Here is a 13,222-nt window from a genome sequence, read left to right as displayed (position 1 = left end):
AAAAAGTACCATTTTAAATATTGAGGTATAAATTGCTTAATACATATGGGTTTCATCCTATTTTATCCTTCCTATAATTCTAAGAGATTAGTGCTGTTATTAACCCATCTTACTGATAAGGGAACTGAGTCATGGAGGGTAAGGAAGGTGCCAAGTACTTTATTCAGTCCTCACAGCAGCTCAACAAGACAGTATCTATCAGTGTCTTCACCTTAAAGGTGTGGATACCGAGCACAGAAAGATTAACTAATTTGCCCATACTCACAGCTATTATGTGGCAAGGCCATGGTGAAAATCCAGACCAGCTGACCTGAGAGCCACAGAGTAAAAGCAGTGGGTGTGTAGAACACAGCATGATGCCAGCTGCACCAAATATGAGGAAATGTGCATTACTGCCAGAAAAAGATGTGCTCTCCATGGTTCTCTTGGTAAGGAGGTGGTTTGTGCACTCTAGTGTGTATCTACATGAAATGCAAAATGTAAAACAGCACCTGAGTTTGGTTTTCAGAAAGAACACAAACTCTGAAATAGAAAATCTGGGTTTTATTTGGTTCTACTCCTTATTAATTGATGACTTTGGGCAAATCACTTCATCCCTAAGCCCAGTTTCTTTAACTAAAATATGTGGGTAATAATACACACAGTAATGTTGTAAGCATTATATATAAAAGATACACACAAACAAGTGCCAATTACCATACCTGAGCCAAACAGATGCCTAACAAAGACTCGCCTCTTCACTGCCATTCCCTTCATCTCTCTCTTTATTGGCTTTAAAGGAGAAAAAAAATCCCATATGCAAGCCTCAAAATCATAAAAAACAGATAATAGTTATTACTTAACAGGCCAACTCATACTTGTGAGCAGGTTGTACACTGCACAAAAGCACAAGCCAAAGGAGTGAAGAGAGGCTGAAATGTAGCCCTCACCCTACTTGGAGGAAGGGTCCCCTTGTTCTTCACAGAAACTGAACTGCTATTCTAAAAGTGCCAAGCCTGTGCAGTTGCATCACCCAAAAGTGTTTATACCAATTCAATTTTAGTATACTATCAATATTGGTATATTTTCTTCCTAGAAGTATTTGGGAAGCCAGAGGAATTCTCCAAGGAAACTAGGGTTTTTATTTTGCTAATTTAAAAACTTTGATAAAGTCAGGTTGCAAAGACTGGAATGAATGGATACTTGAAGTAGCCTCTAGCATGCCTAACCAAGTTTTTCCTTATTGAATACAATTAAATGAGAAGTGTACCATAAATCATGGATTTAGATAGGTAAGTTTATTTTCATTAAGTTCCTCCAAGTTCAGCATCACTAGATGAATAACATCCCTGCACAGAGGTAGATGTCAGACATTCATTTATCCTTTAAAGAAGAAAAGGGGGAGGCTCAGTGGTTGAGTGTCTGCCTTTGGCTCAGGGTGTGATCCTGGGTGAGGAGATCGAGTCCCACATTCGGCTCCTTGTGGGGAGCCTGCTTCTCCCTCTGCCTGTGTCTCTGCCTCTCTCTCTCTCTCTCTCTCTCTCATGAATAAATAAATAAAATAAATAAAGAAGAAAAGCTTTGTATGATCTAGAAGAGAAGGGAGAAGAGACAAGAAACTAACTTTTTCAACACCTATTTTATGCTGGACTCTATGCTAGGAAATATCAGGAAACTTCCTCAATACAATCCTCAAAAAAATCAAAACTACAAACATTTGTTTAAGAAATTGGAATGCTTCAAAACTGGAGGTTGAAGATGGAGGAAAGCGACACTGACTTGTCATTTTTTACCCTTCTGCAGTATCTTAATTTTTCAGCTACATGTATTTTACTTTAATTATGCTTGTAACCAGGTGTGACTGACATTATTACCAATTTAAAAATGAGGAGACCAATACTCAAAAATATTAGGTAATTTTCTTGCATGGTCACACAGGTAGAAAACTGCCCCCCTCTACTACTTTTCTCTGAAAATAAAATCATCTTTGACAAAGGAGTTTGGGGGGAGACAGGCGAGGAGGTTAAGAAGTTCCTTCTTGGAACCTCTGTTTTCTTACTAACACAGAATCTGGAATGTCCAACAAGAAAAACAAGACTAGGGTAAAATAAAAATATTTGAAGAAAAGGAGTTTATAAAATGTAACCATCATGGCCCATAGGGAAGGAAGCTGAGTAGGGCCAAGAAATGGATTGCTCAGCAAAGATGAGGGCCTGCTAAGATTGGAACTCATAAATTTGTAATGGAGCCAATCAGCACAATTACATAATTTTTGTCCATAGACTGCAGAGTCCAGAATCAGTTGATTCAGGATTGGCAAGACAGATGTGGTGCTAAGCAAGGGCTTTAATGTCTTGAGGGGACTAACAGTTTAGAAGCAGGTAAGACAGTCTGCCTTCCCTCTCTACTAAGAATGCACTTAAAATTAAAGCAACTAAGATTAAAAGAAATAACGCTAGCAAAGAGGAATGGAAAGAATGACACCAAACTTCATAAAAGTAGCAAGTGGAAAGGCATAAGTTTATGTGACAAGTAGGTCCCACCTTGGGGAAGATGCACCCTGCCCTATTGGCCCTCCTCAAGGTTCCACAACGTCTGAGCTTAAAATTATCAGCTGTGGCAGAAGCCAAAGATGAGTATGAAGCTGATGTCTGAGGAGAGACAATTGTATTGGTGGGCCCTTCCTTTCTCATATTCACCCATCTCCACCCCCACGTCAGACCCCAGACCGTCTCTGGAAAGTTCTTCTCTAAATAGATTGGAAGAAATTTAAAAAGCTAAGCTCCTACTCTATTTTTTTTAAGATTTTATTTATTTATTCATGAGAGACACAGAAAGAGAGAGAGAGAGAGGCAGAGACATAGGCAGAGGGAGAAGCAGGCTCTGTGCAGGGAATCCGATGCGGAACTCAATTCCAGGACTCCAGGATCACACCCTGGGCCGAAGGCAAGCACCAAACCGCTGAGCCACCCAGGGATCCCCTGCTAAACTTCTACTCTAGATGTTGACAACTGAGAATAAAACTCCCTCATTTTTGTAGGGGGGCATGAGCAGTGGAGCAGATAACCTGAAAGATGCTAGACTGAGTCTTGTCAACCCGGAAAGCCCAGGATAAACAAAGAGAAAAACTGACCCTTAATATCAAATGGCAAATTGTGAGACATAAAAACGAAGTCAAGAAAAGAAATCCAATTATATACACAGGTCTGAGAAGATATTACTCCCTGAAAAGAAATCAGAATGTTATGAAAAGGGAACACTCAGAATACAACAAAGAAAAAAGTTATTCTTGAAATTAAAAAAAAATCTACATAAAGAATAGAAAACAAAGTATGAAAGAATCTCTTGTAGCAAAGGATGTGGGAAATAATGAGAGAACAAGCCACACATACAGGCAGCCAGTCTGTAAATTCCAACATCGGATTAGCAGCAGTCCTGGTGAACACATGGGAAATGGAGTGAGTAAAGCTATAGCAGAAGAAAACTTCTCCAGGGTAAAGAATAAAGAAGATAGATTTGTTAGATTAAGATGGCTAATGTAACGAATGAACAAAGCACTGGGAGAAGATATTCAATCAACCATTCCTTCCTTCATCCAACAAGCACCCTGCATTGCTTCAGATGGTGGGGATGCAACTATTATGTAGACTGCTAGAGGAATTGTTTTCAAGGAGCTCCTGATTTAGAAACAGGAGGCATGAACAGAGCAAATAATTAAATGAGGTAATTTCAGTGAGTAGTAAATGCAATGAGGAGACTAAAGAGAAGTGACAGATAAAGAATGAGAAGAGAGTGAGCTCCCTCAGATTAGGCAGGGAGGAGCAGCCTCTCTGAGAAAGTGACATTGGAAGGGCCAACCAAGACAAAATCAGAGGATAAACCATTCCTTATGAAATTTACACCTTGAATAAAAAATGTCCTAAAAACTTCCAAATAAAGTTGGCCACAGACAAATGAGAGCTAGGATGGGAGTTTAACTTCCTGTTAGCAACATTAGATGCTCAATGACAAAACAATGGCTTCCAAGTTCTCAGAGCGGTAATTTTCAACCTATAATTCTATACTCATTCAAACTATCATTAAGTGTGAGAGAAGCACATAGTCACTGTAATACACTGACAGGCTCAGAAAGTTTTTCTTCCCATGTCCTCTTTCCTCAGATGGTATCTTGGTATTTTTCTCCAGCAAAACAAGGAGTTAAATAAATAAATAAACAACCAAACAAAAAATAGTGGATACAATTGAGATCCATGAAAGGAAGTTCCCAGGTATAAATTATGCCTAGAGAGCAGCTAGTTCAACTGATGCAAGATTATGGAAAAAGAGAATCTAATAAAGTACGTTAAAAACTTAAAATCTATACAAGAGCATGGGAAAGGCCAGTAGTCGAGGAAAGAACACATTTTTAGAACTCAAGGAGTTCTAAAGAGACAACACAAGAAATAGGGTGGCCTAAATATGATACAATTTTAAGCAGATCCTGTCTCCACCCTAGATAGTAGATGGCTACTCTTTCTTCTTCCTCTATATTTTCTGCAGAAAATGAACCAAAGGCTATATGGACTTAAGAGCATCACACATAAGGAGACCTTTGGTGAGATGCTAGAATTGTGGCAGGGGAATCATGTAAAAATCTACAGAATGACCAGAAGGACCCAGACCCTTTCCCATCCCACTCCACTCCCAGCTCTAGAATGCCAGCAGGTAGGCTTACAAGCCAGAACACACCCCAACACAGCCTCAGCCAAGAGACAGGAGAATTCTGCTCCTGAAGAGCCGAAGCACCCCAGAGGTAAGACCTCCAGTTCTGACATCCAGCACCCCAATGAAATGACCGAACAGTGAGATGCACCAAATGACAAGCTCTGTCATCGAACACAGAGCACCTACTCAGCTCTTTAAATTCCTATTCTTCAATACTAAGAGAAAGCTAAGGATCACAGAAATGCAAGGGAAACTTCCAACATAATTGAGATAGCAAAATAAAGAGACAGCAGACAGCATAGACAATTCAGAAAGGAAAAGAAATTCTTAATAATATTGGAGAAGTAACAGAAGATATTCCACCCATGAAGCAAGAGGACTAGAAGCAAGAAACAATAAAAAAATTAGAAGGAAATGTGGCAGTTAAAAGTACAATATCCAAGATAAAGATTTAGCAGAAGACTGAAAAAAACGAAGCTCAAAAAAAACCTTTCCAAAAATAGGATAAAAATGAGATAAAAATAGGTGATAAGTAGAGGATCAATGAAGGAAAGAGAAGAGAAAAAGCAGTGACAAAAAAATGACAAAATTTAAATAAAAAATAAAAATAGAACTGAAGGACACAGTTTCCAGACAATAAAGCTAAGTGCTCAGGAGGGAGAAAAAGAAAACACACACACACAATCCAAAGTACATCATGGTGAAATTCAGGAATACCAGAAGTAAACTGGAAGCTCCTAGAAAGAAACATAGGGCACATAGGAAAGACTGGCAAAAAGAAAAGGCAGATTTCCCACAATAGCATGAAAAATCAGATGACAATGGAGTAATAACTTCAATATTCTGAGGGAAAATGATTCATCCAATCTAAAATTCTTTACCCAGCCAACTGACAATCAAACATAATAGGTTTTTTTAAAAACCATCTCATGAAAAGTCTTCAAAACAAAAAAGTTACAGCCAGTATAGCCTTCCTGTATCTAGTAGAGGGTGTGCTCTCAAAAAATGAGAGAGGAGCCAGAAAAGAGGCATCCACAGAGCCCAGGGAACAAAGAACAAGATACAGACAAAAGCAAATGGGGTTCCCAGGGTGCCAGCTGGGTAGCAGGCCCAGGGCGCATTGTGTCCAGATTAGAGTGTGGGCACTAGGGCTTTGATTTAGACGACTCCAAGGGGTGGGAAATGGAATCATAAGTTCATCAGAAAGGTGAAAAATCATGGCGAGATATTTTGAGCCCTCAGAGAGTATAGGAAGCCAGACACACATTCAGAGAAAACCAAGAAAATGAAAATAAGACAACGATGAATTTGAGAAAAATCAATGTCATATATGAAGGGAAAGCTGAACTCTTCATTTACTAAGATAGGAAGTCATAAATAATGTCCCAGTTTAGTTAATTTATGCATTTTGTCTTAAAACGATAGAGGTAAATACCAGAAGAGACAGCTAAAAATAATTTAAAACTATTGCCCTAGGAAGCAGGATTGGTCAGGGGACTATTAGTTTTTTGTTTCTAACTTCTTAATCCTATTTATTTTCCAACTGTAATAAAAATCATTTGATAGAAGTAGAAATTATTCTTAATTTATTAGTGATGACTGATAACAATAGCTAACTTTCAGTGAGCGCTTACTGTGGGCCAGGCATTGAGCTGAGAGCTTTACATATGTTGCTCATACTACCCTTACCTGACAACTCTAAGGTGATTCTCATTGCCATATACTAAATGTTTGGGTTCCCACAACATGCATGGGTTGAAAATGAACCCCCAGTGTGATAGTATTTGGAAGGTGGGCCTTTGAGAGGTGGAGCCCTCATGAATGCGATTGGTGCCCTTATAAGGACTCTAGAGAGATGCCTCACCTCTTCCATCATGGGGAGACAAGGGAAAAGATGGCCATTTATGAGGCAGGAAGTGGAGCCTCACAAGACACCAAATCTGCAGGTACCCCAATCCCAAACTCCAGAACAGTGAATAACAAACTTCTGCTGTTTCTAAGCCTCAGTCTACGGTATTCTATTTCAGTAGGTCCATGGGATTAAGACACTATTATCATCACCCTCTTTTACAGATGAGGATACTGAGGCTTTTAGTGAAGATGTGAATTCAGATTTAACTCAGGAATCTGGGCCCTTATTCTATATTGCCCTTAAGTTTTTCAAGATCTTACTTCCTATGCCATTCTAATAGGCACTAAAAGCAGCCATGCACCATCCAGACACAATTCCTGATGAAAAAAAAAAAATTCCTGATACAAGTGACCATACTCTGTCATCTACATAATCTTTGACTAACAGCTCCTCTTTTTTTCTTTCTGATGTTCTAGGTTGGGTAAGTGAAATTAAAGCTTTTCGTATTCAAATTTCAAGTGGAACATTTTATAAGATAAAACTTCACTAAAAATCAAAAGGAAACAGTGTTTGTTGGCAACAAGCACCAAAATCTAGGCACTGAAGGTCCAATGAGTAGATCCTAACAAACTGAACGTACTCAGGAAATGAAAGTTACAGTCTTCATAACTCTCCAAGGGGAACATTCCACCTTCTCTTGAAAGGCTGTAGGAAATCGATCCGCAAATCCATTGCTGGTGAGGGAGCAAATTAATATAACACCTGGGGAGGAAATTTGGCAATATTCATTGCAATCTCATTCCTGGGAATTTATCCTACAAATACCTGGCACACAGGAGAAGTGATATACGCATGAGGTTATTTATTGTAGCATTATTTTTAATGACTAAAAACTGGAAATTGCCTTTCAAATGGAGACTGGTTAAATTACAAAATAGAATTAAATGGAATGTTACATGGTAGTTAAAAGGAGTGCTTAAAGGCATGAACTCTGAATTGTTTGTGGTTAAGTACCGATTAAGTTCTATGTAACACGCAGCGCAGCCACCCTAGGTCACAAAATCCTCTATTTTCAAGGATTTTGTTAACTATTTGCTTGGCACAGCCATTATTAAAAATTAACTTACATACACTTATAATTAAATAAATATTACAAATAAATAAATATTCAATCCATTACCTCCTAGTTATCTTACTATACTTATCTATGTCTCGACTAGGCTATTTAGGTCTAAATATCTGTAGGAGAGAAACATTATACAATCGTACATGACTGGGCATCTCCCAGATTGGTGTTCAGTATCTTCACATTGTTAGCTTGATATCAGCCATGGTGAGATATTTACACCTCTGAAATCGGCAAATTCTACAGATTGGAACTTCTTTCTTAGCCACGTGTTACATATTAGCAGCATACCACCAGTATGTGTGTTCTGTACCTCAGTTTTGCCATCTGTAAAATCAAGATGATAATAGAACCTACCTGATAGGGTTGTCATGAGGATTAATGAGTTAATATATGTACAGTATGAGAAGAGCATCGATATAAAGGTTAGCTATGCTTTGTATTATTATTATTGGCACAGAAAGATCTCCAAGCTATATTGTTACATTCTTTTTAAGCCAGGAGAAGTATGTATAAAATGCTACCTTTTTGGATATAGAACATTTTAAACAAATATTCATAGTTTCTTACATAAAGAAGCCTTGGCAGGATGCACAAGAAATGAATCAAAGCGGTTATACCTGGTTTGTCTTTGATTGGAGAAATGGGGTGTTGAACTTGGGTAAGAGCAAGACTTTTCATTATGCATTGTATTTTCATTGAATTTTATGTTTTTAGACTATGTGAATGTATTGTCTACTCAACATGTGGCATTAAAAAAAAAAAGAACAATTTTCATTAACCCCACAAGCATGTCCTCCTCATCCACTGTAACCAAAATACTATGGAAGGCACTCTGTGAGGGTCGAAAGGGGCATGGACAAAGGAGAGATCATGGCCCCTACCCTCCACAAGCGCGTGATCCACCTGAGGAGATGAAAGCACAGAGACCCACCTGGAGAGGGGAACCGACCCTGGGGTACCAACACTATAGGGCCCTGCACATCATTCATGATTAGAATGACATGAAATGGCTCTTTCAAGATACTTACCCTGTTGTATAAGGGATGTTTATTCCTCCTAGGTTAATACTTTCACATCCAACAATGAATAGGGTTGAAAAACACAGTAAAGACACACCACTGCAGATCATGGCTAGTTTGGCAGATTCTCTTGCACCAAGTTTCAATTTCTTTATAATGTAGCCTCCCAAGACGATACCAACACCAGCACTGGGAACAATAATGACACCTAGGGAGAAGAAGGGAAGGACAGGATTAATTGAAGCAACATACACTATAATTTGTTTTCTGATTACTCTGTTTCTACTTACCTACTAGCAATCAAGGTAAAGAATAAAAAATACTGTAATCAATAAATCTTCAATGTGTATGATTTTATAGTATAATTTATCTTCAACACATACAACCAACAAAGGACTCATATCCAAAATGTAAAATCACTTTTACAAAGCAAGAAAATAAAGACAAGCAACCCACTAAAAAAGTGAACAAAACTTGAATGGGTCTTTCGCTAAAGAGGAAATCCAGCTGGCCAATAAATACATGAAGGTGCTCACCCTCGCTGCTAACAGGGTAATACAAATTAAAACCATAGTAAAATACTACTCTACACCATTTGTGTTGATAAAAAAATTTTAAGTCCAATACTACCACGTGTTGGCAGAGATATACATAGAGCAATGGGCACTTTCTACACAGCTGGTGCGATGCAAATTGAGACACCTACTTTGAGAAACAGTTTGGCATTATCTGGTAGAGTCAAAGACATACGCATCCTATGACAGGTAATTCTACTATTGTATCTATACCACAAAGAAATTCAGGCACATGGGGGCCCAAAGAAGTGTACAGGGTATTTGAATAATGGCCAAAAACTAGAAATAAACCAAATGTCCATGACTAAATACATTGCATGTTGGAAGTTCATATATGAAATGCCATTGTACAGCAATAAAAATGAAGAAATATAATAACATACAACTATAACGATGGATCACACAAATACAATGTTCAATGAAAGAAGCAAAACAGAACGGATCATGTGACACGATGGCATTTGTAAAAAGTTCAAGTGCAGGTAAAACTAAACGATTTGTTTAGGAATGCATATCCAGGCAGTGCAACTATGAAGAAAACTGAGTGTCATAAACCCAAGACAGTAGGGGGAACAGGTGGTGTCAGGAAAGGACACAGGGGCCCCTGGAGTCCTGAAAATACATTGTTCCATGACTGGGGTAATAGTTACACAAACGTTCACTTTATGGTTATTCAGTAGCTCTAAATTTTGATCAATGTATTTTTCTGTGCATTATATTTCACAGCTTTTTAAAAAACTAAAAAAAAGTTATACTGCCTGCCCCAACAACCTTATAATCTAAAATAGAAATATACAAATTTGAGTACAAGAAAACAATTATACAAAGACAGGGAGAATACAGGGAAAAAAGCATTGGAGCCTTCCATGGGAGAAATCAAGGAGGGCATCACAGAAGTGGCAGTATTTGTACGGAACAAAGTATGAAGACAAAAGGTGAAGACTGAGACAGGACAATTATGTCACTAGAGATCGTGGCAAGAGCAATGTTAAGGATGTTACAAAGGAAGAAGACAGACTACAATGGGTTGAGATGAGGATTTAGAGATTAGAATTCAGACTCTTTCTAGACTTTAGGCTATAAAAGGAAAAACAGGTATGGGTCTAGAGTAAGAGTGGAGTCAAGGTAGAATTGGAGCTTGGGGAGTTTGTTTGCTAAGACAGGAGGGGACTAAGCATATTTATATGTGAACAAAAATAGACGAAAAAAGAATGGAAGTTTGAATGTGGGGGGAAAAGGTTATCTAAAGCCAATGCAAGATCCCTGAGAAGTCAAGAGAATATAGAATTAATAGCACAGATGATTAAGTTAGCACTGGATGGGGAGAGAGAGAGAGAAAGACCCCTCCATTCAGGCTGGGAACAAGACAGGGGAGAAAAGGGTGGGGGATAAATCAACAGGTGGGTGGTAGCTTCTCAAATTGTAGTTTTTTCTGTTTCCTGGTTTTTTCCATTATTTTGCAAACATTATGTAATATACGTTGTAATAGAACACTTGAAAAGCACAGAGAAGGATGAAGAAACAAAACAAAACATATGCCTAATATTCTGGCATATTTCACTCCAGTCTCTTTTCTATGCTTTTTTTCCTTCAAGAATTGATAATATTGTATGGATTCTTTTGTTATACAGCTTTGGTTTTTATTTCTGGGTTGTTTTTTTTTCCCCTGAAAACTGAACAAAACTGGGATCCCTGGGTGGCGCAGCGGTTTGGCGCCTGCCTTTGGCCCAGGGCGCGATCCTGGAGACCCGGGATCAAATCCCACGTCGGGCTCCCGGTGCATGGAGCCTGCTTCTCCCTCTGCCTATGTCTCTGCCTCTCTCTCTGTGACTATCATAAATAAAAAAAATAAAAAAAAAACTGAACAAAACTAACTCTTGGGGTTCAGCAGTTGAGCATCTGCCTTCGGTTCAGGGCGTGATCCCAGGGTCCTGTGTTCAAGTCCCGCATTGGACTCTCTGCGAGGAGCCTCCTTCTCCCTCTGCCTATGTCTCTGCCTCTCTCTGTGTCTCTCATAAATAAATAAATAAATAAATAAATAAATAAATAAATAAATAAATAAATAAAAATTTTTTTAAAAATTACCAACTAACTCTTGGAGGAAAGGGATATGGAGAACTTTAAATATAGCCAAGGATTAGAATAATCATTGTAGGAAAGCAAACTGAGCGCTCAACAAGAATATGTAAAAGGCTTTGCAAATGGGGAGTCCAGTGGGTCCAGATGATATTAGATTTCAGAAGTCTGCAGCTGCACCAGTGCACACGGTTGAATGGCTTGCTCCAGTGTGTTCAGCAACCCACGCAAAGGAGCGGAGATTAGATTAATCTAAAATCTGAGCTTTGCCTGGCAACCTGTGTTCATTTTGTAATCCTTACCACAGTCCTGATTTTATAAAATCAATAATGGCCTTTTTATAGACGAGGAAATTGACAGCTCAGAGAAGTGACTGGCCCAATAGTGCACACAAGGGGAAGAGAGTCTGAAGGGAAACTGAGGTCTCTGATTCCCAGCCCAGCACTCTGTCCATATCAGCACAGATGGTTCTAAGAATAGAACTAGGGATCCCTGGGTGGCACAGCGGTTTGGCGCCTGCCTTTGGCCCAGGGCGCGATCCTGGAGACCCGGGATCGAATCCCACGTTGGGCTCCCAGTGCATGGAGCCTGCTTCTCCCTCTGCCTGTGTCTCTGCCTCTCTCTCTCTCTCTCTCTCTGTGACTATCGTAGATTTAAAAAATAAATAAATAAAGATTAAAAAAAAAAATGAGTAGAACTAACAGGTCCCTGGAATCTTTTAGGTAAATTGACCAGAGCTCTGAGCTTAAATGAGCTGGTTAATAAAGTATCATCATCATTAATGGAAAGTACACGTGCTATCTATACAAATAAATAGGCAAAGCTTTGCCTTTAAAGTGAAAAGGATATATCCATGAAGTTCTTATTCCAGTTGAACAATTTATACTGTTCTAGCACCCCAGGGTAAAACAAAACAAATCTCCATGCTCCTAGCTCAAGTCCCAATTTAAAAGCAATATAATTTATTTGACTATGCATCCTAATTAGTATTCAACGGTAAATCTGTCATCAGTCAATATGAGGTTGTAGCAGAATGAAGGCCTTTTACATTTTTTTCCTGATATCCCCTGCCATCTAAATCCCACTGTACTATCCAAACAGAAATTCTGACCACTCATCATGCTAATCTGTATATCACTCAGATCTCCAACTTAATTAAGAAACCCAAAGGTTCCATTGTTAGAATATGAGGCATATGGGATGAATAGGGGAGATTTGGTGCTGGGGAGGGGAGTGGGAGACAACAGTTGAGCCTTCTCACTGCCCCTTATGGAAGCCCTCAGTTCTGGGGAAACCAGACAGTACAGACAATGGAGGAGCTAGAAGTTGGTTTCCCACCTACCACCACACTGTTCTCTAATCCTCCCCAACTTCCCCACTTCCTTGTGAGAAGAGCGAAATACAGGCATCCCCGCTTTTTGAAGCTCACATCACACCACTTCACATTTATGGAAGACCTAAGTACCTGTGTTTGCTAACTGAAAGAAACCCAAAGAGGATTTTCACTTTTATGACAAAGAAAAAAAAAAAAACCCCACAAAGGAGACCAGTGAAAATGGCATTCAGCATTTGTTTCGCAGCAAGGGTTTAAAGGGGTAGTGAGAATGGCCCTGCCAAGCTCCTTCCCTGGCAGCTATACTCACCATCTCAGCATCAGGCCCCACAGCTTTGAACTGTGCTTTATCTTGATTTAGCTTGAGCATCATTAAGAAGATGTTCCAAAGGTATCAGAAAAGTCTGAGAGAGGTTGTTTTTTGAGCCTGGGAATGCTCAACATTTTTTTTTCCCATATAAATTCATTGTAATTGCTTCTCTGCTTTATGCCATTTCAGCTTCTGAAAGATTTCACTGGAACATGACTTTCAGATAGCAAGGGAAGCCTTTCTAT

At 39.0% G+C, this 13,222-nt stretch overlaps 1 protein-coding gene across 3 annotated transcripts in view; it reads right to left on the bottom strand.

Annotated features, from left to right (window-relative positions):
- The window catches only part of SLCO5A1 (solute carrier organic anion transporter family member 5A1), a 135,401-nt gene that overhangs the window by 17,159 nt on the left and 105,020 nt on the right, over positions 1–13,222 (bottom strand). For all 3 annotated transcript variants that reach the window (XM_077876618.1, XM_077876619.1, XM_077876617.1), the window contains one exon: positions 8,693–8,891. In XM_077876618.1, coding sequence (XP_077732744.1) covers positions 8,693–8,891 — 199 coding nt within the window. The remainder of the gene's footprint in view (positions 1–8,692; positions 8,892–13,222) is intronic.

The sequence above is a fragment of the Canis aureus genome, chromosome 28, assembly GCF_053574225.1.
Source record: "Canis aureus isolate CA01 chromosome 28, VMU_Caureus_v.1.0, whole genome shotgun sequence".
NCBI lineage: Eukaryota > Metazoa > Chordata > Mammalia > Carnivora > Canidae > Canis > Canis aureus.
This window is presented reverse-complemented; position numbering and strand designations above follow the sequence as displayed.